This window comes from Nanorana parkeri, unplaced genomic scaffold, assembly GCF_000935625.1.
Source record: "Nanorana parkeri isolate BGI_ZX_2015 unplaced genomic scaffold, ASM93562v1 scaffold129, whole genome shotgun sequence".
Lineage (NCBI taxonomy): Eukaryota > Metazoa > Chordata > Amphibia > Anura > Dicroglossidae > Nanorana > Nanorana parkeri.
In genome coordinates this window covers 393,764-418,104 of record NW_017306397.1, presented here as the reverse complement: position 1 = coordinate 418,104, position 24,341 = coordinate 393,764, and the positions used below count along the sequence as shown (strand labels likewise).

General features: G+C 38.3%; 1 protein-coding gene across 1 annotated transcript in view; it reads left to right on the top strand.

Annotated features, from left to right (window-relative positions):
- FNDC3B (fibronectin type III domain containing 3B) overlaps nt 1-10,384 on the top strand; it is a 297,291-nt gene extending 286,907 nt beyond the window's left edge. Inside the window, exons 25-26 of the mRNA XM_018553783.1 lie at nt 2,830-2,957; nt 9,805-10,384. Coding sequence (XP_018409285.1) covers nt 2,830-2,957; nt 9,805-10,116 — 440 coding nt within the window. The 3' untranslated portion in view covers nt 10,117-10,384. The remainder of the gene's footprint in view (nt 1-2,829; nt 2,958-9,804) is intronic.
- The last annotated feature ends 13,957 nt before the right edge of the window (nt 10,385-24,341 follow it).

The following is a 24,341-nucleotide window of genomic DNA, read 5'->3' as shown; positions in this document are numbered from 1 at the left end:
CCTGTACCAGGTAAAACAGCTCATGCCTATGTATTTTAGCTCTGTATTTAGTTGTTTGCCTGGAGTTCAGCCTTAAAAAAGGACTCCGGCCAAAACTTTTATTAACCCTCCCTTGCAGTGGGGCTACCCCCACACTCCAAGAGTTAATTGCTGGTTTTGGTCTCGGGGGGGGGGGGGGGGGGAGAAAGAAACTATACTCATCTGATCCTCCAAGCCGACTTGCTCTTAGACTGGTCCTTCCAGTCTTGCTCTCCCTCTGCTGCAGCTGTCTAAGGTCCCACCGTGTATATTGCATGAGGACGCCAAGGGGCATTCCATCGCTGCAGCCTAGGAAGCTTGCTTGGAGGATCGGGTGAGTATAACTTTGTTGTTTTTCTCCCTAGACCATAACGAGCAGGCAACCCTTGCGGTAGCCCCACTGGAAGGGTTAATAAAAGTTTTGCCCGGAGTTCTGCTTTAAGAATGTCCATGATGAGGGTATACAAGGTTACTACTTCTACAAGCACACACTTAAATGACAGAAACTTGTTATGCATCTTGCATATCACATCCCATTCCCATCCAATTCATCCGCTTCATTTATTAGATAGACATATTAGATGTTCATACTGCAATGTTAACAGCATTATTGTTCATTTGGGCAGATGCACTTTGAGTAACAAAGACCTTTTTTTTGCATATCTCTTTGTTATTCTGCGCCAGCCATTGTGACAGGCAAAACCTGTCACCCCCCCAGTGTCCACCCACATGTATGAAATAATAAATGTGTGCCAGCACTTGAAGAAATTGCTGCTATTAAGTAATTACATGGGGTTGCATAAATTCTGAGTGCAGAGCCTAAGATAAGACATATATCTGTAGATTGTAAAAAAATAAAAATAAATGCTGTTTACTTTTGTTAATGATGCTGTGTAAGCGATGTTGATGTAATTCCAAAAAGCGAGGCATCCCGTTTCATTGGTCTGCCAAGATTTGTACTCATGACAGCTCGTTAATAAAGCACAATGAAGTGGAATAACATGCTTACAATCATAACATTAAAGCTAAGGTTTAACCTGCTTATATTGTCCCTTATTTTATATCATATCTTTTTGTAGACCTAGTAGGGATGCACCGATACTTTTCCGATACCAGTGCCGATACTTGGCATTTTCACTACCGCGGTTGCAGCTGGGACCTGGCTCTGGCGCTCCACCACTGTCCTGAAATCATTAGTCTGAATTGTTTTAGAAAAACTGTCACATGACACTAAACAAAAATGTATCAGTACTCGTAGTAAGTACTTGGGTAAGTTTCAGTACTTGTAATTGCAAAAAATGGAATCTGTGCATCCCTATTTACATTTATAAAAACAAAATCGTACATTAAAACAGAGATGTACAAATCCCAGGAGCTCTGTGTGCGCCTTACAAATGACAGCTGCCTCCTAATTTTTGAATTTTTCTCTAGTCTTGGAGCTCGAAAAGTATCTGTACTTGTACCAAGTATGGTACTTGGTATCGGTGCATCCCTAAGACCTAGCAATGACTGTACTTCTCTACGCAATGCAGGCAGATCATAGCTGGTGGGAAGGGCCAGCAGGGTACAAGAAAACATCACATCACCCTGCCTCAGTATCTGCAAATAGCAAAATGCCTTGATTGGTGGATGTCAGTCTAGAGGAGTGTGTGTTACTAGGCAGGCTGTTATATTCATGCAGACTACCCCAGATAAAACCCACATGTGACGCTGAGCCTCCATAATCCAAAGAATAGAAATCCAATCAATGAAAGGGGCAGCCAAGGCCAGTAAGGCTGAGGAGGAAAGAGCTAGATATTGCTATATATCCTCCAGGAAATGAAGCGGGCTTAATCTTACTTGCTGCAGCTTCTGATGCACACTGTGAGATGTTGAGACTAAGCAATTTCAGTACAAGAGAGGAGCCTGTACAACCGTGCAAGCCAAGGTGTAGCTGGAGTTCAGATGTAATACTTTTCAACAATACTTTAAGGGTTGGGGGTCAGTGATAAATACATTTAGAGAACTGCAGGCACAAAACGTTCATTAAACGATTTAAATCCAAATGGCTGTGCAAGTTCAGATATCACCTTGTAAAAGTAGAGGTTCCATCATTGCCGTGCAGGGACCCAGAAAGTCCACCCATTACAGGCTGCCTGCAGAATACTACAGGGAGTGGATACAAGACCAGGCACCAGCCAGATCTAGAGAAAATACACAAAGCACACCAAAATTTAAGTAAGACAACACATGGCTCTTGTATTTAGACAAGTTCTGCTTATATTGGAGTTCTGCTTTAATGTGATATTAAAGTTAAAATGTTTTAAAGATATTTGAAATTCTGACTAAATCACATGCAATGGATGCTGCTCCTTGAAGTTTAAATGATTTGCAGAATCAGTTGGTCACCTGAGCACTGGCCTTGATATCCGCTCTTAGGGTGGGTCCCCTTGCAGGTTCCTATGGAGCCACCCTTGTGTGTGCTATTAAGCTGTCTCCACAAACACACATGCACAGCAAGACACTTCCCTGCTCCCTTTCCTTCTTCCTCCCCTCTCTCTTCTCCATGCTAGTAGATGGACAGTTTAAGATTTTTTTTTCTTTCCAAAAGCAGTAAGACAAATGCAGCTTTTAAAACTGCTTCTTGAAAAAGGTTTCCAAGGTTCATGATTTGTGCAGGTGAGAGAAGCATGTAACTTTATGATGACTACAAGATACAACTTTCATGTACGGAATAATATTTCATGTTCACGCAGGGTTATAATATGTGCTCTCTGCTAAAGAGTGTATTGATGCTATGCATTGTTAACCAAGAAAATCTGTATTTTTCAGCTCCCAAGGTGACACAGTTAGAAGGAAACGCATGTGAAATTACATGGGAGACTGTTTCACCTATGAGAGGAGACCCTATTGCATATATCTTACAAGTGCAGGTCGGCCGGGAGTCAGAATATAAACAGGTAAGAGGAAAATAAAATATGACACTAATGGATATAAGCGCACTGGTAGAAAGCTGACTCACACTTATACTGTCCAATTTCAAGGAGACCACAGTGGAAGGAAAGGAGTGCTGATCCCTACCTGAATGAATATAAATATAGTACACTCCCAATTATCCGGAACCCACAGGGATCAGTAGGTGCCGGATAACTGTAGTTTCTGGTTGCTTGAGAGTTAATAGTAACTCTTAAGCAACCACCCTGCCCCCCTTTCTGAGAGAGAAAGTTCTCTCTCAGGTCCACTCCTCTTCCTCAGCTTGGTTGCTAAAGGAATTTTTAGTGTGCACCAAGCAACTGACAACTTTTTAGTGTGTATCAAGCCACTGGCAAAAAGAAAAACGAGGACATATTATGCCCCGATTTATTTAGCCGGTTGTTTGAATGCTGGATAATGGGGAGTTTACTGTACATGGATTGGTTATGTAGGCCCACAGACTACATAGTTGTTGGTAAATCTAAGATAAATGTTACCTGGTTTGTACAATGCAATTGTAAAATGTGTGACCAACAGGACTGGAATGGGTCTTACAGCTGTTCAGTTCTTACCCATTCCCATTAATTTGAACAACTGGTTTGACTCCAACATAAATCTAAACTACCAATTATTTTTAATTAGCCACACAAATAATTTCCAGGACTCTTAGAAGGATGGTAATTACATTGGGCTTCATTGCAAAAAGGACCAATAAGTCATACCATGCTGTTTTAAAATCATACGTCAGACTGTACACTTGTTAGTAACCCAATAACACATAAATGTGATTCCCCGAAGAATTCTAGTATAAGATTTTATTACATGATAAAATATGTTGAGCTTTTTCTGCTGATACATAACATTATTATAGTGTTCTTTAATTCAAACCAGTGGGCATGACAGTTTTTCTTCATAATAAAATCACATTCATGGTATTAAATTATGTGTCATTAGAAATGGATGCGAAAACTATTTTTCTATGAGCTTATTTGTGTCTGTCAGCCTTATTTCTATTGCTAGTACAAATGGTTTGTTACTCTTCCATTGTATTGACAAGAGAAAGAAATCTGGGACAGACAGTCAGGAGGATATAACACTTGAATTGTTAAGATCATAGTGGCCCTGATACTATGTTGTGAACAATATGCTTCAAGTGAAATATTGGAGGAAGAGAATGCTGTAGCTGCTTCTATATACATATATATATATAGCCTATTTACTGCTTGTTTAGAATATGTACATGTATAAATGTCCATAACTAGGTCACAATTCTAAGTCCCATTTATTTATGTGTGCATTCTGTAGGTTACATTTTAAGCTAGTTGGGGGTCAACAACATTAATGCTGTCATGAGCTAAAGAAAAAAAGAAGGGACAGAAAGAGACTAAATGACAAAAGTGGAAAAAAATGATCTCGTATTACTGTGTCTTTGCCAACAAAAAGATAGAAATTGTCATATCCAAGGCTTGAGATTTCCTTAAATGACAAACTTGAAAAATAGATCAAAACCTAATTTTGTTGAAAGAATTCTGGGCAGTATCTGCCTTACCGATGTTTTTTTTTTTTTTTTTTGTTGTTCAATAAACTGCCCATTTTCACTGGAAATGCAAAATAAATTGAGGAAGTATATTAGCAATGTCTTCAACTGAGGCTTCTATTATTGCCATCTTTTTACCAGCTAGTTGGGTTTGATTTTTGACTACCTTATCATCAAACAAAATAGCATTTAATTTCTAGGACTTGTCTGAGCAACTTCTGCCACATATATAAATCTAGGAGTTAGAAATGCTGGTACATGATCATAATAATAATTTCAACTAAAAGGACACAAGGCTATTTGACTGTGTTAAATATGATCTGAGTTTTAAAAATATGAGTAGTAAATGTAGTATTTATAGGTGAAAAAATATCTAGGTATTGTTAAATGAAAAGCTTTAAGTGCTGCAATTTTCTGCACTGATATAGTATCCACTGGCTCCAATACAAGGATAGTTTCCCATAAGGATAATTTTACCTTTGTGAAATTTGGGCAACAGTTGTAATACTTTCTCTCGGAAAGTTGCCTGAAATGATAGCATGTGCTGTCCAATAAAAATATTTAATTGTGAAAGGTAAATGCCACTCCTATATAGTTACATAGTTAGTCAGGTTGAAAAAAAAATTGCTGTTTTCTTTTCCAGCTAGGAAAAGCTTCTGGTATCTATAAATGATAGAGAACCAATCAGTGTGGTTTCTGATCATGTGATCAGCATATGAGTTATTACATGTTGCACACATGAGGTTTGTAATGAACCTATATCACTCCAGCTGTCAGTGTATTTCTCTTTCTGCACTTGCTTAGCACAGAGAAAGAAATGCAGTTTTAAAGCAGACAGAATGTTTTTTTTTTTTTAAATCAAAGTTTAAAGCAAAATCCAAAAAGTTTTTTTTTTGGCATACTTTACACTTATTTTAGCCGGTTTAAAAATACCAAATGAAAGCCCCCAAAATGTATTTAGGAAAGCAAATTAGTCAGTGAGTTATTGTCAAGTTTGCTGAAGATAAGTTTATTGTGTACATCTGTACCTATTTTATTTTCTTAAGAGGATTTTTATAGTCTTTGCTCATTTCTGAGCAGAATTACCCTTTTCACAAAACTAAGAAAAAAAATCCTGTATCCTGTGTGTGTAATATATATATATTACACACACATATATTGTATGTATAGAAAACATGACGTGATAGACTATTTTTAAATAAGTTACTTGTAAAATTTGCATAAGGGGTAACAAACCATCATGTGTGCTGCAAAATTAGGAGTAATAAAAATAACATGATTGAAGCCAAATACGTGAATTATGATAAATTGAGCTGTGAAGTAAGTAAATTGCTAGGTAATTTTAGTGTCTCCTATCACATGAAGCGTATCTTCAGCATGACATGGTAATGTGGAAATTACATGAAAATATGAGGAGGCAAGCATTTCAGATATATCATTTACATTTTATTACATTACAAGATGTGGGAAAAGTGAACATTTACTGTGAGCCCTATGTTTTTTATGTTATAAAACATATGACTGTTTTCACTGGCAAAAGAAAAGGTGTCGACAAATGCAGATTTTTTTCTTACTAAGTACAGATCCAACGCTGAATACTTACTGATCAGTGTGCCGCATGTTTGATCCCACTCTTACTCCAACACATTATGTTAGAACTAAATAGATGAACACATATGAACCTGTTTACCTTGAGCGGTTTCAAAACATGCGCATATAAATCATAAACGCTGTATGTTAAATTGAATTACACTTGTTTAACCTTTTTATGTGAAGTTATTTTTACTGGTCTACTAGTAAACTGCAGGTTCTATATATTCCTAAACAGGCCTGGACTAGCCATGTGGCAACTTTTATCTAATTCCAGAAAAGATGGGTTATCTGAAAGTATCTTGGTAATATGATTCCTTGTGGTCTGCTATGATTCAAAGAATCCTAGATTAATATCACTGTAATTTGAATTGCAGCCTATACATAAGTATGTTATTACGTTATATTAAAGTGTATTTCCACTCTTGCAGCCAAATTGGGATAACACCTATATTATATTTGTTACATGTTCCTATTCACATTGCATAACCTAAAAACATGTAAAAATTGCTCCTTGCTTTTTAACCACTTCCCGTCCGCCGATCGTTGAAAGACAGGTGCACAGGAGTCTCCTGGATGCGGGTGGGCATCTTTAGATGTCCTTCGCGCCCGTCCGCGCGTGCGCCCCCTGGCGCGCACAAGCGGGAATCCGCCAGGATTTTAAACGGCCATCGATGGCCGTTTACATACAAGCGGTCCAGCGTCTGTAAAGACAACCAATCACTTGTATGATTCAAGTGAGGGTGCGCCCCTCCTTACCTCTGGTCACCGTCCCTGTCCCCGCGATCCCGGGCGTCCATCCGTCCCGGGCGATGCGGTTCTGTTCACTGAGAACGGAGTGAGTTCAGTCCGCAATCTCCCTCCGCTCTCCTCCAGGTCTCTGAATGCAGGAAGTGGATTCACTTCCGCATTCCTCTGTCACTCTCCGGTACAGAAACCGGAGAGAAGCTGATGAAGCAGATCTGTGCTTCATCAGCTTCTCTGGGGGTCCCTAGGTGACATTAGGGGTCTTAGAGACCCCTGATGTCTCCATAAAGGGGACCTGTAACTGTAATTTGTTATCACATAGGAACACCCTATGTGATAACAATAAAGTTAAATGTAAAAAAAAATATAATGCTCACAAAATAAATACAAATTTACACACACAAAACAAAAAAAACACAAAATGTTTTAAAAGTCCCCCACCCCCACATAGATGCGCAAAAATGTGTTACATGCGCCTACACGCAAAAACGGCGATTACTCCAATTATGCTGCACGTGTTACATATCGCAGCGAATGTCACAACGAGAGGAATCATGTTAGGGCCATCAATCGCTGATAACAGTAAACTGATGAGCGGTAAAATCGTTTAAAGCGTCGCCTACGGCAAATTTTGGCTATGGTGTTCTTTTGCGATTTCCGAGGGCGCGTGCAATTTTAAGGCTTGACATGTTTGGTGTCTATTTACCCGATGTGACCCCGCCTTTTATATTTTACCAAAAAATTGGGTAAAAATAATTGTTTTCTAAAATAATAAAGGGAAAACCATTTTTTAAAAATATTCTGTACTTTTTTTGTTATATAAAAAAAATAAAACCCCCAGTGGTATATAAATACCACCAAAAGAAAGCTCCATCTGTCCACAAAAATTGTATAAAATTAATTTCAGTACAGCGTTGCATGACGGAATAACGTCAATCAGTGCCGCAGCACTGAATACTGAAAAATGGCATGGACAGGAAGGGGGTGTAAACACCCCGGTCAGCAAGTGGTTAAAGTGCTTTTGTTCTTGCTAAAAAATTTAATTAAATCTAGCATACCCCTTCTTTGTAATGAAGGGAGCTGTAGAGTTATGTTTAGCATAATGAACCCTGTCTGTGCTGGCAGATCTCATTATGAGTTGTAATCTAGATTTGAACACTGTCTGTCCTAAAAAAGTGTTAATGATCTCAAGGCTTTGGTTCTGCACTGCATGTTAATGAGGGAAACCCAGTCGGTCCCCAGTTTGTCCCTCTAAAGTTGTTCAGAATACCCATTTACAACTAGAAAAGTAAGAAATAATAAAATGGTTTCTAGGTATGCTGTGTGAATGGGAACACATAACAAACGTATTGTGGGGGGTTTCTTAAATGTGACTGCAAAAGTGGAAATACACTTTAAATAGTTTTAAACGGAAACTGCCATTAGATCCTGTTAGGATCGTGGTGTGAGCCCGAAGTGACGAGGAGGACCTCCCTTGCAAACCCGTCTGATGACCACTGGGGTTGAGAACAGTAGGTTCAGGCAGGGGATGCACGAGTGCCGGATGCGGATCTTGAGGCCACAAGGTCTACTTGATGACCTAGCAGAATGGCCGCGTCGTGCTAGAAGGATATAGCAAAAGGGAGAGTGAGAGACCAGCCGGGTCAAATAACGTGCGGGCAGCAGAGTACCAGGGGTTAACCAGAGAAGGGTCAATGGACAAGCTGGGTCAATAACGTGCAGACAGCAGAGTACCAGGGGTTAACCAGAGAAGGGTCAATGGACAAGCCGGGTCAAATATTTAGGAAGGCACTGGAGACAGGAATCACAAAGGGGAAGAGAAGGAGGCAAGGCAAGGCACAAGGGAACAGGCAAGAGCACCACAGAACCCTCCAGTGCTGGCTGAAGATCACCCAGCACTGAATGGGCGTCCTGCGGCGTCTTATATAGCCCGAGGACGTGCTACGGCGCATGCGCCGGCGTGATGACGTCACCGCGCCGTATTGCCGCGATGACGTCACGCCGTGCAGGACGTGACCCGCTGGGCCGTCTTCCATTTGCGCCTGCGCGGCCGGGACGTGCCGGTGGACGCCCTCTATGTCTGCGTCCCTGCAGAGGGACTCGGCATCTAGGTACCTGACAGATCCTCTTGGATGTCAACAGGAGCATGTAAGGCCAAAACTTCATACCTTAGTAAGGGTTGTCAAATAAAGTACCCATTTACATTATGGGTATATGGAATCTCCTCTAAAATTCACTCATTAGGCTCTAGACCTACAAAAAAGACTGTGGTTGAAGTCAAAGGATAAGGTAACTACATACAATGCCTGTTTCAATGTTACATGTCTGTGCTTGTTCAATCTTTACCTGATTCTGTGGAAAAGTAAAGCACAACGGAAAAATAAAAAAAAACATTATACACAGAGTTCTAAACCATGGTAACGCCAGGTCACCTTCACTTCCTTACTCACTAGTTCCAACTTTCTACTAGCAATAACACACACCTATCACTGTGGTCAGGTGAAGCCAACTGTCTGCTACTACTTAGTTTCTGCTGCAGCACAGGGTCTGATATGTGCGAGTTAGTTGCCTGGGCAGAAGCAGCCAATCAGTGTATCTGCCCCACACAAATCTTGCACTGCACCATGGCTGTAATCAGGGAGTTGTGGGCCTAGTAAACAGAATGAGCCTGATCCCAGTGGCACATAAGCATTTGGGGTCTCTTTTTGCCAGAATTGAAAATATTTAGAGCCTAATATATTTTCACCCTCAAACTTATTCAAGATACTTTGAATGGCTAATATCAAACAGTTTACCCAATGTACATACACACGCAGAATCACATACATACAAGCAATAGGTTGAACTTGATGGACCTGTATCTTTATTCAACCTCAAATACTATGTAACTATGTAATATTTGAGTGCTGTCCAATCATAATCACTCATAATAAAATCTTAATATTGTTTGTGCTTTCTAGGTATTTAAAGGAGAAGACACATCATTTCAAATCTCAGGCCTTCAAAACAACATGGATTACAGATTTCGGGTTTGTGTATGTCGTCGATGTGCAGATACCACCCAAGAACTCTGTGGATCTTACAGTCCATCTGCATCATTCATTATGAGACGGAGTGATCTCATGTTACCAGAGGACATAACTCACCTTGAAAATGCGAAATTCAAGAGCATGATGCCTACTGATGAACAGTTTGCAATCCTCTTTGTTCTTGGCTTTGCCACCTTGTCAGTTTTGTTTGCCTTTATACTTCAGTACTTCTTTATGAAGTAGACAATGAAGACAGTTCTGAGGCATAAACTTAACTAATGCTACGCATTATAATTCAGACATTTATTCAGATATTTGTTTTCAAGAAATACCAATCATTTTGAGTTCTGCATTTTGTATTCATGTTTTTACTGTTTCGGCTACATTCTCAGTGTTTTGGTGCACCTTTTTGAAATGCAAACCCAGGAAATAGCTGAAATTTGTTTCTGCTGAGTAGATATATTACAGTACAGTAGAATCATTCTCTTGGTAATAACGTGTACAAGTCAGGTTTCAGTTTTCAAATGCTGTCCTTTAAAAATGACCAAAACTATTGGAAAATGTGTTATGCATTAACCACACTACAGTATCTCATTCTGCTGATACATATTTTGTTTTAAAATTTGTATCTAAAGCTTATAAGCATTCAATTGAACCTGTACCCTAAATTTAGCAATCCATCTTTATGTGGAACAATACCTTAAATTGTACCGTTCATTTATTCAACCCCTATGATATGACTAAAAAGGTCATCCTAGGTACTAAATATTGTTTTTTTTTTTGTCTAAGAACCTTGTAAACGCTTTTCCCCATTACCTAGTCATGTTACCAGTGCAACTGCTGAAGGGTGAGATTCAAGTACAGTGGGCAGCTGTTTCTCAGCTCTGTTCTTCCCCATTAGGTGAGATATCAAACCCATGCTCCAGCATTGTCACGTGCTCAGCACTGGAAACAAGAAAGGTTTACATGATTCTTGGGCAAAGGTATATATGACTAAGCTTTACCAATTGTATTGATTTAGTTAAAGGGCTATTACATTCAAGATAGAGGTATACCTGAACAGGCATATGGAGACACATGCACTGGCATATTGTTTGGGGAAAAAATACACACAGTATAATTACTAATTTCCTGAAAATACTTTATTATGGCAAACATAGGGGATTTAAGGTAAGGATAAGAACAGTATTGCAACACATAAGGATCTCTACAAAAGACCACTTCTAGGCTAAAGTAGAATTCCCCTTTAAAATGTAGCATATATGTGTTGTAGTTTATTCAATTGTTATTATTGGTCAGAAAAAAAAAACAATTATTGGTAAAATGGGAATAATTAGATTCATAGTTTTGATCTGATTGTCCTTGTCTGTAGCCATTTCAGTAAGTATCCCTTTACTTGGGTTCCAAAGGTTCTTTTTCCAGCCAGGTGCCCATTTTGTTTTTAGTAAAGTGAAATAGAAAAATATTATGCATAATAAGGCATTTATAGCTAAACTACAAAGTATTTAGCACTTAGTGTGTGCATCATATATTATGCTGAAAAATAGTCCGGTTCCTATCAATGTAGCAACTTAATGCCAAAGGGAATTGTGCAATAGTTAAATATACAATGTTATGTAGCTGTTGAAATGTATGCTGATGGTCTGTGTAAGCTAAATTACATACATTTTTTTATTCTTAAAGGGATATTCTGCTTTATGCTAAAGCATGACAACCCCTTCCGTTGGTGAGTGGTGCCCACCAGCAGGGTCCTCTACCTTAGGCCTCCTGTGACCAGATGTTCTTCATTGGCTGCATTATCACCTGATCTTTTAGAGCCTCGTGGTCTTCTTGGCGCTCAAATAAGTGAGGCAGATGCTGCTGCAGTAGCCTATCGACCTATTTACTTCTGAGCTTAATTTTCAGTGTAAGATTCTTGGTGTGGATCTTTACATCCAGTGGCAGCACTGATATTAATTTCATTCAGTAACTATCATTCCTATTTTCTATTTGTTCTACAATATATACAGTATGAAATATGGAACATTATTTTTGGAGCCAATTTTTCGGTAAAGCAGTGCCCGTCAATGAAATTGTAATTTTAGAGCCCAGCTAATTTTGAATATTGAAATCAACCTTCATTAATAACCTTTAGATACATTTGTCAGTTTTTTTAATTCCCATTATTCTGTTTTTCCTTAAGAGTACCAAGAAATATTGAACATATGTTAAATGGCAAGTATGCACACTTTTCTTCCAACCTTAACCTAAGCAATTAAATTATTAATTTTACATTTAAGTGAAAAAGTGCCTCAGGGAAACATTTCAGCTGAAGGTGCAACTCATTTCTAAAAGGGTGCAACAGACACACACCATATACCCAGCTTTTATATAAATCTATATTTTGTATATTTTTGCTGCTTTAATTTGCATTGTAATAGAATCTAATGTTTGACATTCATTGAGATATTTTGTTATATTTCTCTACATAGTATATCAGCTTGTAACTCCCATAACCAAAGCAATGGGGAACCCAACAATATTTTTGTTGTAGGTTTATTTTTACATTATATTACGTTATGTACTTTGAAATGCCAACTACAGTGCAATCTTTATTTATTGTAAAAAATAAATATGTACTAATATTTGTAGCATGTTAAATTTTCAGTTTTGTAAGTTGGATCATTTTTTTACCCAGCAGCATTTTAAGTGTTATCTGTGTTTTAAGACTTTTTTTTGTTACTTCTAAAGAAAAAAAAAATCAAATCAGCGCTTATGAAGCCCAAAACATCCGTGATTGAAACGTTTACATGTAACCAAATGTTCTAATCATCTCTCTTAAGGAAAGTGTTATGATCCACTAATCATGCTGTGTGCCTATACTGATGTAGCAAATGTTAGAAATATACTGTAATATAAATGTAAACATTACATTAACATAGCTCTGCAAACTAATATTACTGCCAATGTTACGGCAAATTACATTTTAATTTTCTTTTATTTAAATGTATTTGTATGCAGTTTTTTTTCTTTTATTTTGTGAGTATAATCTTTAACATTGTTAACAAAAAAGATCTTTTGTATTTTAGTTAAAAAAAAAAGTAAAAAAAAGAAGCTTTGCACCCTTTAGATTTAAATAAAAATGAAAAATAAAGTAATTTTACAAATAATTCCTAATTAGTGCTGCTACCCTCAATGACAAAAAAATATATCAAAATGATTAAGCATAGTGGAAAACAAACCACACGGTTTTATCTAGTTTGCTGCAAATATATTTTACATTTCTTACAGTCTTATTCAAAGCAGCATTATTACTTATTTAATGCTTAGGAAAAAAAGGCAATTTATTGGACAATTTATTGGACATGAATATCACTAAATTAATTTTTTTTATTATATGCCAAGTTTATTTAAAGACTATAATCATACCACTTTGACAGCAGCGACATTGTCTGATAAAAATTATATTAGGTACTTTAAACACATTATTTTCAAAATATATTATGTAGTAGTGCTGCTTTGAATGTTACATATCTATCACTATATGATCATTATGAATGCTCTGTTATGAATACACAGTTGTTGTTTTATTATTCCACATTTTAAAAAGCCACTATATTTAGGAGGATTTTTTTATGCAGTTAAATATTATTTTATATAATATTTGTGTCCACTTAAGACAATGAAATTAACAAATTTATATTTTTATACTTTTTCTCAAATCAGTTTTTAATCATACTTGCATGAAAAAGCTATGACACAGGTGGAATGCCATGATACCTTTGGATTATAATATGGCATCTGTCATAATGTTCAAACAAATCTTTGTACTATTTTTGACTATTGTGAGCAATTTTGTTCAAGGCTTTTCAGCCGTATTGCATTATTTAAGTTAAAGTACTCTCTAGTATGACCCACACTAAAGAAAAGCCCAACACAGGTAGTTGTTACCTCATGTTTGCTGAAATACAAGCACTGGCCTGTTCTCAGTTGTTGTTTATACCTTTCCTCACTAATATTCTTTGCTTTAACACCTAGAACTGCTTTCAGATACAAGTAGTTGATAATTAATTTGCCAGTCACTTGAACTGTTGCTCACTGCTAGGATTTGGTACTTATTGGCAATAGATTTTTCCCTTTTCTTGACACTTCAAAATCAACTTTATAACTCCGTCATGTCTGAAAGACATCCTTGCACAACCGTCTAATTACAAAAAATTATTTTACCTCACTTTGGCAAACATTCCAAACATTTCATAAGAAAGTCAAAAAAAATTCTGCTATTGTAAATTTAAGACTACTTTGTATGCATTGTATTAGAGCCGTCATATCTACTTTAATGTATAGATTTTGCCAAAAAAATACAGTTGCTGCGGTATGTAAAACTTAACTGTATTTCTAGTGTATATGTAATATATTTAAGCCCAATAAATGTTTTACTTCTTATGAATAGTGTTGATAATTTGATTCAGTATGGTGTTCTTTTCCTATTAATGTTCCTAAATAAATACCTCTTAAGGCATCCTTTTTAACAAATTGGAGGGCTATTATTGTTATATTGTTATCAGTAGGGCCCGTGTTGGGAAGGTCTCCAGTGATGACCGGAACAAAAAGGGGTACCCTGTTCCTCTATTTTGGGGAATAAATATGGTGCTATTGATCCAAAGTGAAGCCTAAACTAAGTGACTGGATTGACGACATACTGTATATTGACCAAGCAGCATGCCAAATGTTCACTTCCAAAAGCACAACTTCTTTGATAGAACTGCTGGAGATGAGGAACATACACACTTAGAACACTGTAGAGCCATGGTTACCATATATGACCATTGTCATTTGAGTAATGACATCGGCCACCTATCCCAGCCCCTTAGTTTACATTCAGCTGTTAGCCAAGGAATTTCCTGGCCGGCTGCTAAATGGGGCCATAGATGAGTCATTGGTTGCAAGAAAGTATGGGTGCCAGCTGCGTTACTTTCACAATATTATGTTGTTAATGGGCATCTCCCATTGGGGAATGAGAAATCAAGATAAGCGTTGCATAAAACCGGAACCATCTATACAGTCATGGTTACTTGTGAATCTGTGCTCAGACTATACATGTAATAGTATTTGCATATTCTGAACAAGTGGTAAAGATAAATCCTTAAAGTGCACCTGTGACCTCTCCAGCCACATGTTTTCAAGTTCTTTTTAAAGGCCCTCAAAGGTCACAATAAAGACTCTAAAGTTAAGTTTGTCAGTTTCTAACAGCTTACAGCACCTGGTGCTTGTTTATATTACTGACTGGCGGTCTATCAAGATTCTACTTTTATGAAGTAAAGCGGAAATCGCTGTGATTTCAGTGCCCGTGTTGTGAAATTTGAAGATTTATTTCTCCACAATGCATGCACCTACAGAGATGAATGATGGGTTATTTAATGTGTTTTTTCCCACTTTTACAACTGTGTGCATTTGTAATTAAATGTTCTATATATATGTGTATGTGTATATATATCTATATATCACATATATATAGATATATATACACACTATAAACTTGTCCATTTTTTTCCACCTAACTAATGTATATTGTTTTAATTAGTAGAACCACACAAAATATGCCATCTGTTACCGTAGGGAGATTCGTGTAAAAGTGTAAAAAGAGGATACATTTTAAAGCATTCCATATAAAGGGTACAATCTGCAATGATATTCATATTAGTTGATTATTATTTTTTCACTGTGCCCTAGTTACTTTCCTCTGCTTACTAGATGAAATGTGATTTATTGACTGACCCCCTGGGTATGCTTAATACAAGATTTTTGCAACACGTCCTCTGGCCTTTATATTTCCCTTCGTGATATTGCTCTGCCACTTTATTATGTTACATTCAGCTTCCATAATTACGAAAATGTAGTATTTCTTAGTTTGCTCTGTATGACTGGTTCCGTACACTACTATACAGCAAAGGAGATGTGGTTGAGTATGAGTAAATACAGGCAGGGCACATGGACCCCAGCACTACAAAGTTGTAGATGTAAACCCAATCACTAAAATTTCATATATGCTTTACCATGATAATATCAGTTGGAAAGCCGTTTTTTAATTGCTAGCTGGTGATACTAATGTAAAGTGACAATGCTCTACCTCAGTCTCCTAGAATCTCCTGCCAGTAATTCACTGTGTCAAAGGCTCTCGCAAATAAAATTATAAGCTGCTGTGCTGATGCACATTGGCCAGGAATATTTCACTGCTGTCACCATTTTAAAAAAGGCCTGTGAAAAAAAATAATTACAGCCAGCAACAATTAGGAAGTATGTAAAAAAGCACATACAGCCTGTTATCACTGTAGTGCATGTGGACTGTAGTGCAAATACTGTATGCTGTAGGACATCAACAGAATTAGATGTAACAAGTGTCAGTATCTTTACTGTGACCTCACCCTTTTACAGTGAGAGAACTGGCTTATCCAAAAGCCCCTTTATTGGCCATTCTAAACCAGCTGAGAAGTTCAAAGGCCAGGAAGAGCATTATAGTTACAAAGAGTCTGCTGTGGCAATTTTTTACAACAATTCTCTAGGATCACCAGTTCTAAACCTACTGGATCTGCCATGAACCCATGGTAGTGGCAAACTGAAACCTTATTCCTATTACTCATACATATAACTTTATATTCATGCAGTTAACATGACAAAATACACTTGGTGGCCAGATTATTATGACCACCTGACGTTTGTAGGCAAATTAGTTATAATTAGCTATAATTTCGCGCTGAAGTTGCTAGAGGGCCAGACCATTATAAATAGGGAAGCAGGTTGTTTACCACGACAGTAGAAGTGATTTTTTTCTGAAGATTGGGTAAACAACGCGATTTAACAGCCTTTGAACGTGGGATGATTATTGGCGCTCGGAGCCATGGAGCGAGTATCAGCAAAACAGCAGAATTCGTTAAATGTTCAAGAGCAGCTGTTGTTAAAGTGTTTAAAGACTGGACTGTCAGCCGAAAATCTGGGTCTGAACGTGCGAATTGTGGCCGTCAGCCACTAGTCAATGTTAGGGCAGAACGGAGAGTGGCAAGACTGGTACAAGACAACAGAAGGGCAACAATGCAGTGTCAGATTCCTCGCATCACCTTTCAACATCTCGTGGAGTCACGAGGCGGCCCAACAAAGTCATCTCGTGGAGTCATCTTGTGGCCCAACGACGTACTGATGGTGTGGTCATAATAATCTTGCCACTCAGTGTATATCTTATTCTACATCCAATTATTGGATATTGATATTTTTTTGCATTGAACTGAGAACCAGGCAAACAGTTGAACACATTTCTGAATACATATATGTGAACTGCCTTACCTGGCCGAAATTAGATGTTATTCTGTTTAACTATTCTTGTGATCCAAGCACCTCTGATAGCATAGCCTCTCCATGTGTGGCAACTGAGCAATAGACTGATTTAAGACCTATCCCAGTCTGGGCAATGAAGGATCAGCAACACACTCATGAAGTCATCACTCTGCTGTTTCCACCTATCAGGAAGCCTTTGGTGTTTGATGGACAGCACTGTGCAATGAAGCATAGCCTGATTGGCTCATAGTGCTAGTCCTTGCTTCCGCAGTCTTCATGTTGTTTTGCAGAGGATTACAGGAGGCTGGACAGATAATAATATTATATTTAAATAATGCATAGCTTAATGTTCAGCTGACTGTTACATGTCATGACTTTGAAAAGGCCCCACATTTCTATATAAGTTCATTCTTCACGTGATTTTGTGAATCATTTTGTGAGCTCTACTATAGTGTATTGAGCCAAATCACCTTCATAACAAATGCCTGTATCTTGACAGCATATTCTACTAAATGTCCATGTAGGTTGTCCATGTAGGTTGTCACCCGTGATAATGATGGGATATCATTCTCTTCTGTGAATTGGAAACCAGTTTGTGCCATTTTAGGGACATTTAATTACATTTATTTAATGACAGTAGTATACTGCATGCTACTATGGCAAATTTAAAGTATGCCTTTATTAAATACTGATTAAAAAATGCTATGGCTACAGTAATAATTAAGTTTATTAGTCAACCAAAAGGTTATCTTATCTACAAGCTGGCTTTTATTTTTGCTAGCAGTATGTGCATAGTTTTTATGTAAAGCAAATAAATTAGATAATACCAGTGACAGCACCAGGGGAATGCTTGGGTGTATTATAGCACCCCAAAAAGTTCTGCTATTACCCACATGGGCATCGCTAGAGCTGCACACCGAGTGTACCTGCCCCAAATGTCTCCCAGGTTGCTCTGTGTCCAGACATTGCGACTGCCTTCTTATTTCCCAACTTTTCCTATGTGGTCTTGTGGCGCCTCACCACTGCAGCTCCGGGCTGCCAACATGCTGCTTGCCAGACCTTAGATGGAGTGACTACTTGTGCTCTAAAATAAAAGGCAGATCGGATGGAAGTCAGAGCAGTTAGAGGACCCCTTCTAGCTTCCGAAAGTGTGCTGTCGCTTCTCCTGACATGGAACCTTGAAAGTGTGGAGCAGTATTCCAGCAAGCACTTTCTCCATCTTCACCTATTCCACGTTGCGTCTTTCTGTATGCTGCACTGTGCATGCCCTATTCTATACCATGTTATTCTGTATGCTGCACTGTGCATGCCCTATTCTATACCAGATTATTCTGTATGCTGCACTGTGCATGCCCTATTCTATACCACATTATTCTTTATGCTGCACTGTGCATGCCCTATTCTATACCACAATATTCTCTATGCTGCACTGTGCATGCCCTATTCTATACCACATTATTCTCTATGCTGCACTGTGCATGCCCTATTCTATACCACATTATTATCTATGCTGCACTGTGCATGCCCTATTCTATACCACGTTATTCTCTATGCTGCACTGTGCATGCCCTATTCTATACCACATTATTCTGTATGCTGCACTGTGCATGCCCTATTCTATACCACATTATTCTGTATGCTGCACTGTGCATGCCCTATTCTATACCACATTATTCTGTATGCTGCACTGTGCATGCCCTATTCTATACCACATTATTCTGTATGCTGCACTGTGCATGCCCTATTCTATATCACATTCTGTGTGCTGCACTGTGCATGCCCTATTCTATACCACGTTATTCTGTATGCTGCACTGCGCATGCCCTATTCTATACCACAGTATTCTGTATGCTGCACTGTGCATGCCTTATTCTATATCACGTTATTCTGTATGCTGCACTGTACATGCCCTATGCCATACCATTTTATTCTGTACACTGCACTGTAAATGCCCTATTGCATACCGCATTATTCCTATTCCACACTGCCTTGTTCTGTACGCTGCACTGCACATTCTCTTTTCCCCAATACCTTGTTTTGTATGCTGCACTGTACATTTCTTATTCCACACAGCCTAATTCTGTACACTGCACTATAAAGTTCCTATTCCATACTACCTCATTATGTATACTGCACTGTGCATGCCCTATCTCACTGTAAGCTTTTTGGCACATGTACATCTCCTTAATACAAGTTATTTAAGTTGGTCTAATAAGTTGGTCTAAATCTACTAATTTCCTTGGTAGTCAGTCTAAAATCCCTTATTATATTGGACGGTATTGTAAATACCCTTGTTACATTGGAGGTCAGTATAGAATCCCTTCATTAAACTAGTGGTCAGTGTAAGTGTCCCTGTTACATTGGTGGTCAGTGTAAATTCCCCTGTTCCATAAGTGGTAAGTGTAAATCTTCCTATTTCCTTGGTAGTCAGTCTAAAATACCCTTGTTACAATGGTTGTCAGAATAAAGGGCGTCTTACACTGGTGGTCAGTGTAAATGTTCCTGTTACATTTCTGGCCATTGTAAAATTCCCCCTTATATTTGTGGTCAGTGTAGCATTGGCCTTACATTGATGGTCATTGTAGAATCACCCATTACATTGATGGTCATTGTAGAATGCCCTCACCCTGACTAACTGGGGGATTTGCAGATTTTATAGTTTGCAAAAACCAACTGATTTGCTCACATGTTCTACTGACCACCAATGTCAGAGCATTCTTATTCCTCTGGACATTAATGCCAAGCATTCATTCTCATGCTTACCATCAATTGCAGGTATTTGTTCTGACTACTGAAGCTAACACAACCCCCACCCTCATGACTATCTTTGTAGGGCATTTATTTCATCCCAGGCACCATTGACGCCAGGTTATTTTATCCTTTACTGATGCCAGGGCATTTTTTTTCTCCCACTAACTATTAGTGGAAGAGAAAAAAACCCTCAGCAGTGATGCCGGGGTACTTTTTCCTTCGACTGACTAGAAATGTACTGTACATACTTTTAATCACTACGCTCTGTGCTATGATGTACAGTACTTTGCTAGCTCTAGCCAGTGTAGCCAGGCTCCTAGTTCGCCACAACATGTTGGGAACACCACATGATTTCCTTTATTTCCAGGTGTCTCTCTTTCGCACGTCCTGATGTTGGGAGGTATGCAGCTCTGAGTTCAATACACCTAATTAACATTAGTCATTCTCACTTTTCCTCATACTCACTACTGTAAAGGTGCCCATACACCTTACGACCATCGCAAGACTTTTGTCTTGCAATGGTCCTAAGCTTATTGAAAGCTCGTACGATCTGCCCACCTTGGACGGGCAGATTGTACTTGCGATCATGGCTTCCGATGACCGCAATGCAGAACGGGCAGTGTGCGTGTGCGCACACCGGCCCGTTCCGCAGCTATCGGACGAGCAGGCTAGAAACCCGCCGGCAATCGTACGATTCTCGGCGGGTTTTCGAGCATGTTGGTTCGACAAAAGACGTGCGACCGTACAGTAGAAACGGTCGCACGTCTTCGTTCACACTGCTCGATTCTCGTACGATCGTGGGATTTCGCCCGATTCTCGTACAAGAATCGAGCAGTGTATGGGCACCTTTAGACTTTTTAACTGTATAGTAAGGCAGATTACCTGTTGTGGGTATTGTTACCATTTACATGTTTACACATGTTTTAGTGATTATTAGAAGATTCTGTCAAATTTCAGTCAGTGAAAAAGTATGGGAGTGGTTGGCAACCCTCACACTGAGGATCACGGAAATTAAATTTTAAGATGACATCACGTGATAGAAATTCTGTTTTATTCTTTAGTATATGCACTATTAATTTTCTGACTAAGCGTTTCTATATATGGTGTGTCTGTTTTTAATAAACTTCATTTTTTTATTGGGGATATAGCTTCCCCACTTACTCCCTTAGCACCAGCACAGCACATGCAAAAAAAAACCCGCTGGAATCGCCTTTGCATAATTCAGAAAGTACAATAAATATGATTCAGGGAAAATTGTACCCCTACATGGACCATGAACTTATGGAATCAGGATGCAAATAAATTTGCCCAGCTATACAGAAACTGATTTATTTAACACTACAATCAATTTGAGCACTTACCTTCACAACACTGAGTGTTCAGCTACAGCAGAAGTGCACAGTGTCACTCACAGAGAAAGGAAAGGACAAACAAACAACAAGCAAAGTTGGCACTACACATGGATGGGGGACATTTCCCTGCTGGGCTATCAGTGTTCAGCTGACAGTTTGTGGCCCAGTTTTTTTTACGTGTCTTTTGTTGATAGGTGTGGTGTTGACAGGGATCTCAAACTTGAGCAGTGTATAGCCTGCTTAAGGGTAGGAGGTGCTGGAGCAAGAGATACTTCTAACTAAGGCATATACGGTAGATAAAATATTTTATTTAAAAATAATGCATATATTGCACATGCAAAGAGCCTTATGCTTTGTACAGCTTTTCGTCTACTTAGTCCCTAAAAAGATGAAAAATATATCTATTTATCACACCAAGGTTTGTGATTCCTCTCTTTTAATGCCCTCCCACAGTGATTGTATCTACAAATGCCCAGAGGTGTCCAAACAAAGCAACGGTTAGTGGTAAAAAAAAAAGTAAACGCAAACTAAAAATATTGTGCTTAGTATCTATTCCTGTATGCTGGCCCATGAATACCATAACAGGTAGGAAGATATGTGAACACCCTGTCATAAAGTAGTTCTTATTAATCCTATAATATGTCAAATTATTTGTAATAACACTATTAATTATTAGATCTTGATTGGGCAACTCAAAGAATTTGCCACATACTGTAAATTGGTGTCAGTCAAATCTTTACATTTCCAGAGTAATAATATAGTGTTATTATTAAAATGGCAATCAAAAAACCGCTTCCTTGCCATAAAATGTGACACTTTTATTTGTTTGGGATGGTTCCATTCAAATATAGATTATTTCTTGTCTCAAGCACCCAACACGCAGTTAAAGTTTTTCATATTCCAATAATTTCATTGGAAGCATTTCAATATATTGTACCATGTAGAGAAACAGGTATAGTTAAATGGAAATGTTCCCAGAAAAAAAAATATGATTATATATGCATATTGTGAATAAGCAGTTTTGTTGAGCTGAATAATAATCATATGCCTCACCATGAAAATGCAATCATTGTCTTGTGCATGTAACTGAAGTTCCTCTGATATATTAGTATGTGGTGCATAATAATATGTTGCCATGGTAACATGAATATGTCATAGGTGACAATATTACACTGATTCTCACTATATCATGATACACTGAAAAAACAGAAAGTGACTGGTCACAGGTGGGTTTGGGTCATTCAGCTGTTTGGTCATTCAGCTTGTAACATTTGAATGCATCATAAGTAGTACATAGCAGAGACATATCTAATATGTCTTCTAAGAGAAGCTATAAAGGCATGTCCTGGGTTTATTAACAAGCCAAGATGTTTCCAACAAAATAAGTTTAATGGGTCTAAAGAGAGCTAAAAAACATGATCTTGTCCGTTGGATTCTTTTGTGATGAATTAGTATGGTTGAAGAGTGAAAATGAGCCCTGACAAGCAATGTACACACAGCTGGTGAGGTTAAGTAAGGGCTACAGTTTTTTTATTAAATTAAACCTGACCTGGCCTACATTTTTTGTGGTGTCTGCAAGTACCTGGCTTAGTTTAGGCCTGACTGCACATGGAGCCTTGATTTTGGCCCAAGTTCAGATCAATCCATATTTACTATTGACACTTAGCTCTTACCCATATCATTCAACTGGCAAATGCCAGAGCTAAACAAAATGGACAGATACCATAATATAGTGTAATATATGGCCATATTAAAAAACAAAGCTATAATAAAAAACAATGTTTTCACAAATGAGGTAATGAAAACATTTTAGTGTTTGCATGCCTTTACAAACATGATTTTTTTTTTGGAGTACACAGAGATCTGTACTCAAAGGTCTTTAGTGGAAACCACCAAGTAATACACTGGGTATACACAAGGAATGGGGGGGCCTCAACTGCAGTCCCTGAAATCACCAAAGGACCACACATAATGTTCAGTATATTAAGTGATCCCACTCTAATGACAGACTGGTGTCTAAAGGTGGCCATACACTGTACAACCCTCGCAAGACTTTTGTCTTGCAATGGTTGTAAAGTAATTTAAAAAACGTACGATCTGCCCATCTTGGACAGGCAGATCATACTCGTGATCATCCGATGACTCCAATGACGAACAAGCAGGCCACTAACGCGCCGAGAATAGTACGATTCTCGGCGGGTTTTCCAGCCTGCTTGGTCGTCGGAAGATGTGCGATCGTACAGTAGAAACGGTTGCACGCCTTCCATACACTTTGCGATTATCGTACGATCGCGGGATTTCCCGCGATTATCGTGCGATAATTGTACAGTGTATGGGCACCTTAAGGGTTTAACAAGCACCAAAGGGCTGCAGGTTGGGCTTTGGGGCATTATACAAATTCGAGATGAAGACCAGTCAGCTCTTAACTGGCTTACAAAAATCCCCAGCAAGCAATTACAGCAGACCCTAAATACCATGCTCAGCTTGTTGAATTTTGACAAGCACTTGAGTATTGCCTGATTTTGAAGGTACATGAAGTCCCAGTTTGGTGAATTCATACAGTATCTGCATGTAAACATAACAGCAAGTTAAACAGTGACAAAAATTTTTTTATTTTAAAGAGACTTTATTTTCCTCTCTCGCCACACTACATTAAAACCTCAAACTGTAATTAAAGGTAAGACTTCTAGTCTCTGGACACTTAAGCCACAGCATGAAACAGTACAATGCATTACAGACAGTTCATAGCAGCACAAGTAGGGTATAGCTTATTAAACACTCTGCAAAGGGACCAATAATTTATCAGTGAACCTTAGTTTCCTAAGCACTCTTCTGAAAACCAATACAAAAAAAAAAAATTTGCTGAGAGAAAAAAAATAACTCTAGAGAGAGTATGATCATTAAGGTTTCCACTGGTGCACTAGATCAGTCCAAATTTTCATCATAAACCAACAGCAACCTGAGATTAAACCTTGCATCCATTGTGTGTGACAATTAAATACACACTGCAGTCCCTGGCTCCTACAATGTGTCTGTTGGTATAATATGGCTTTAATC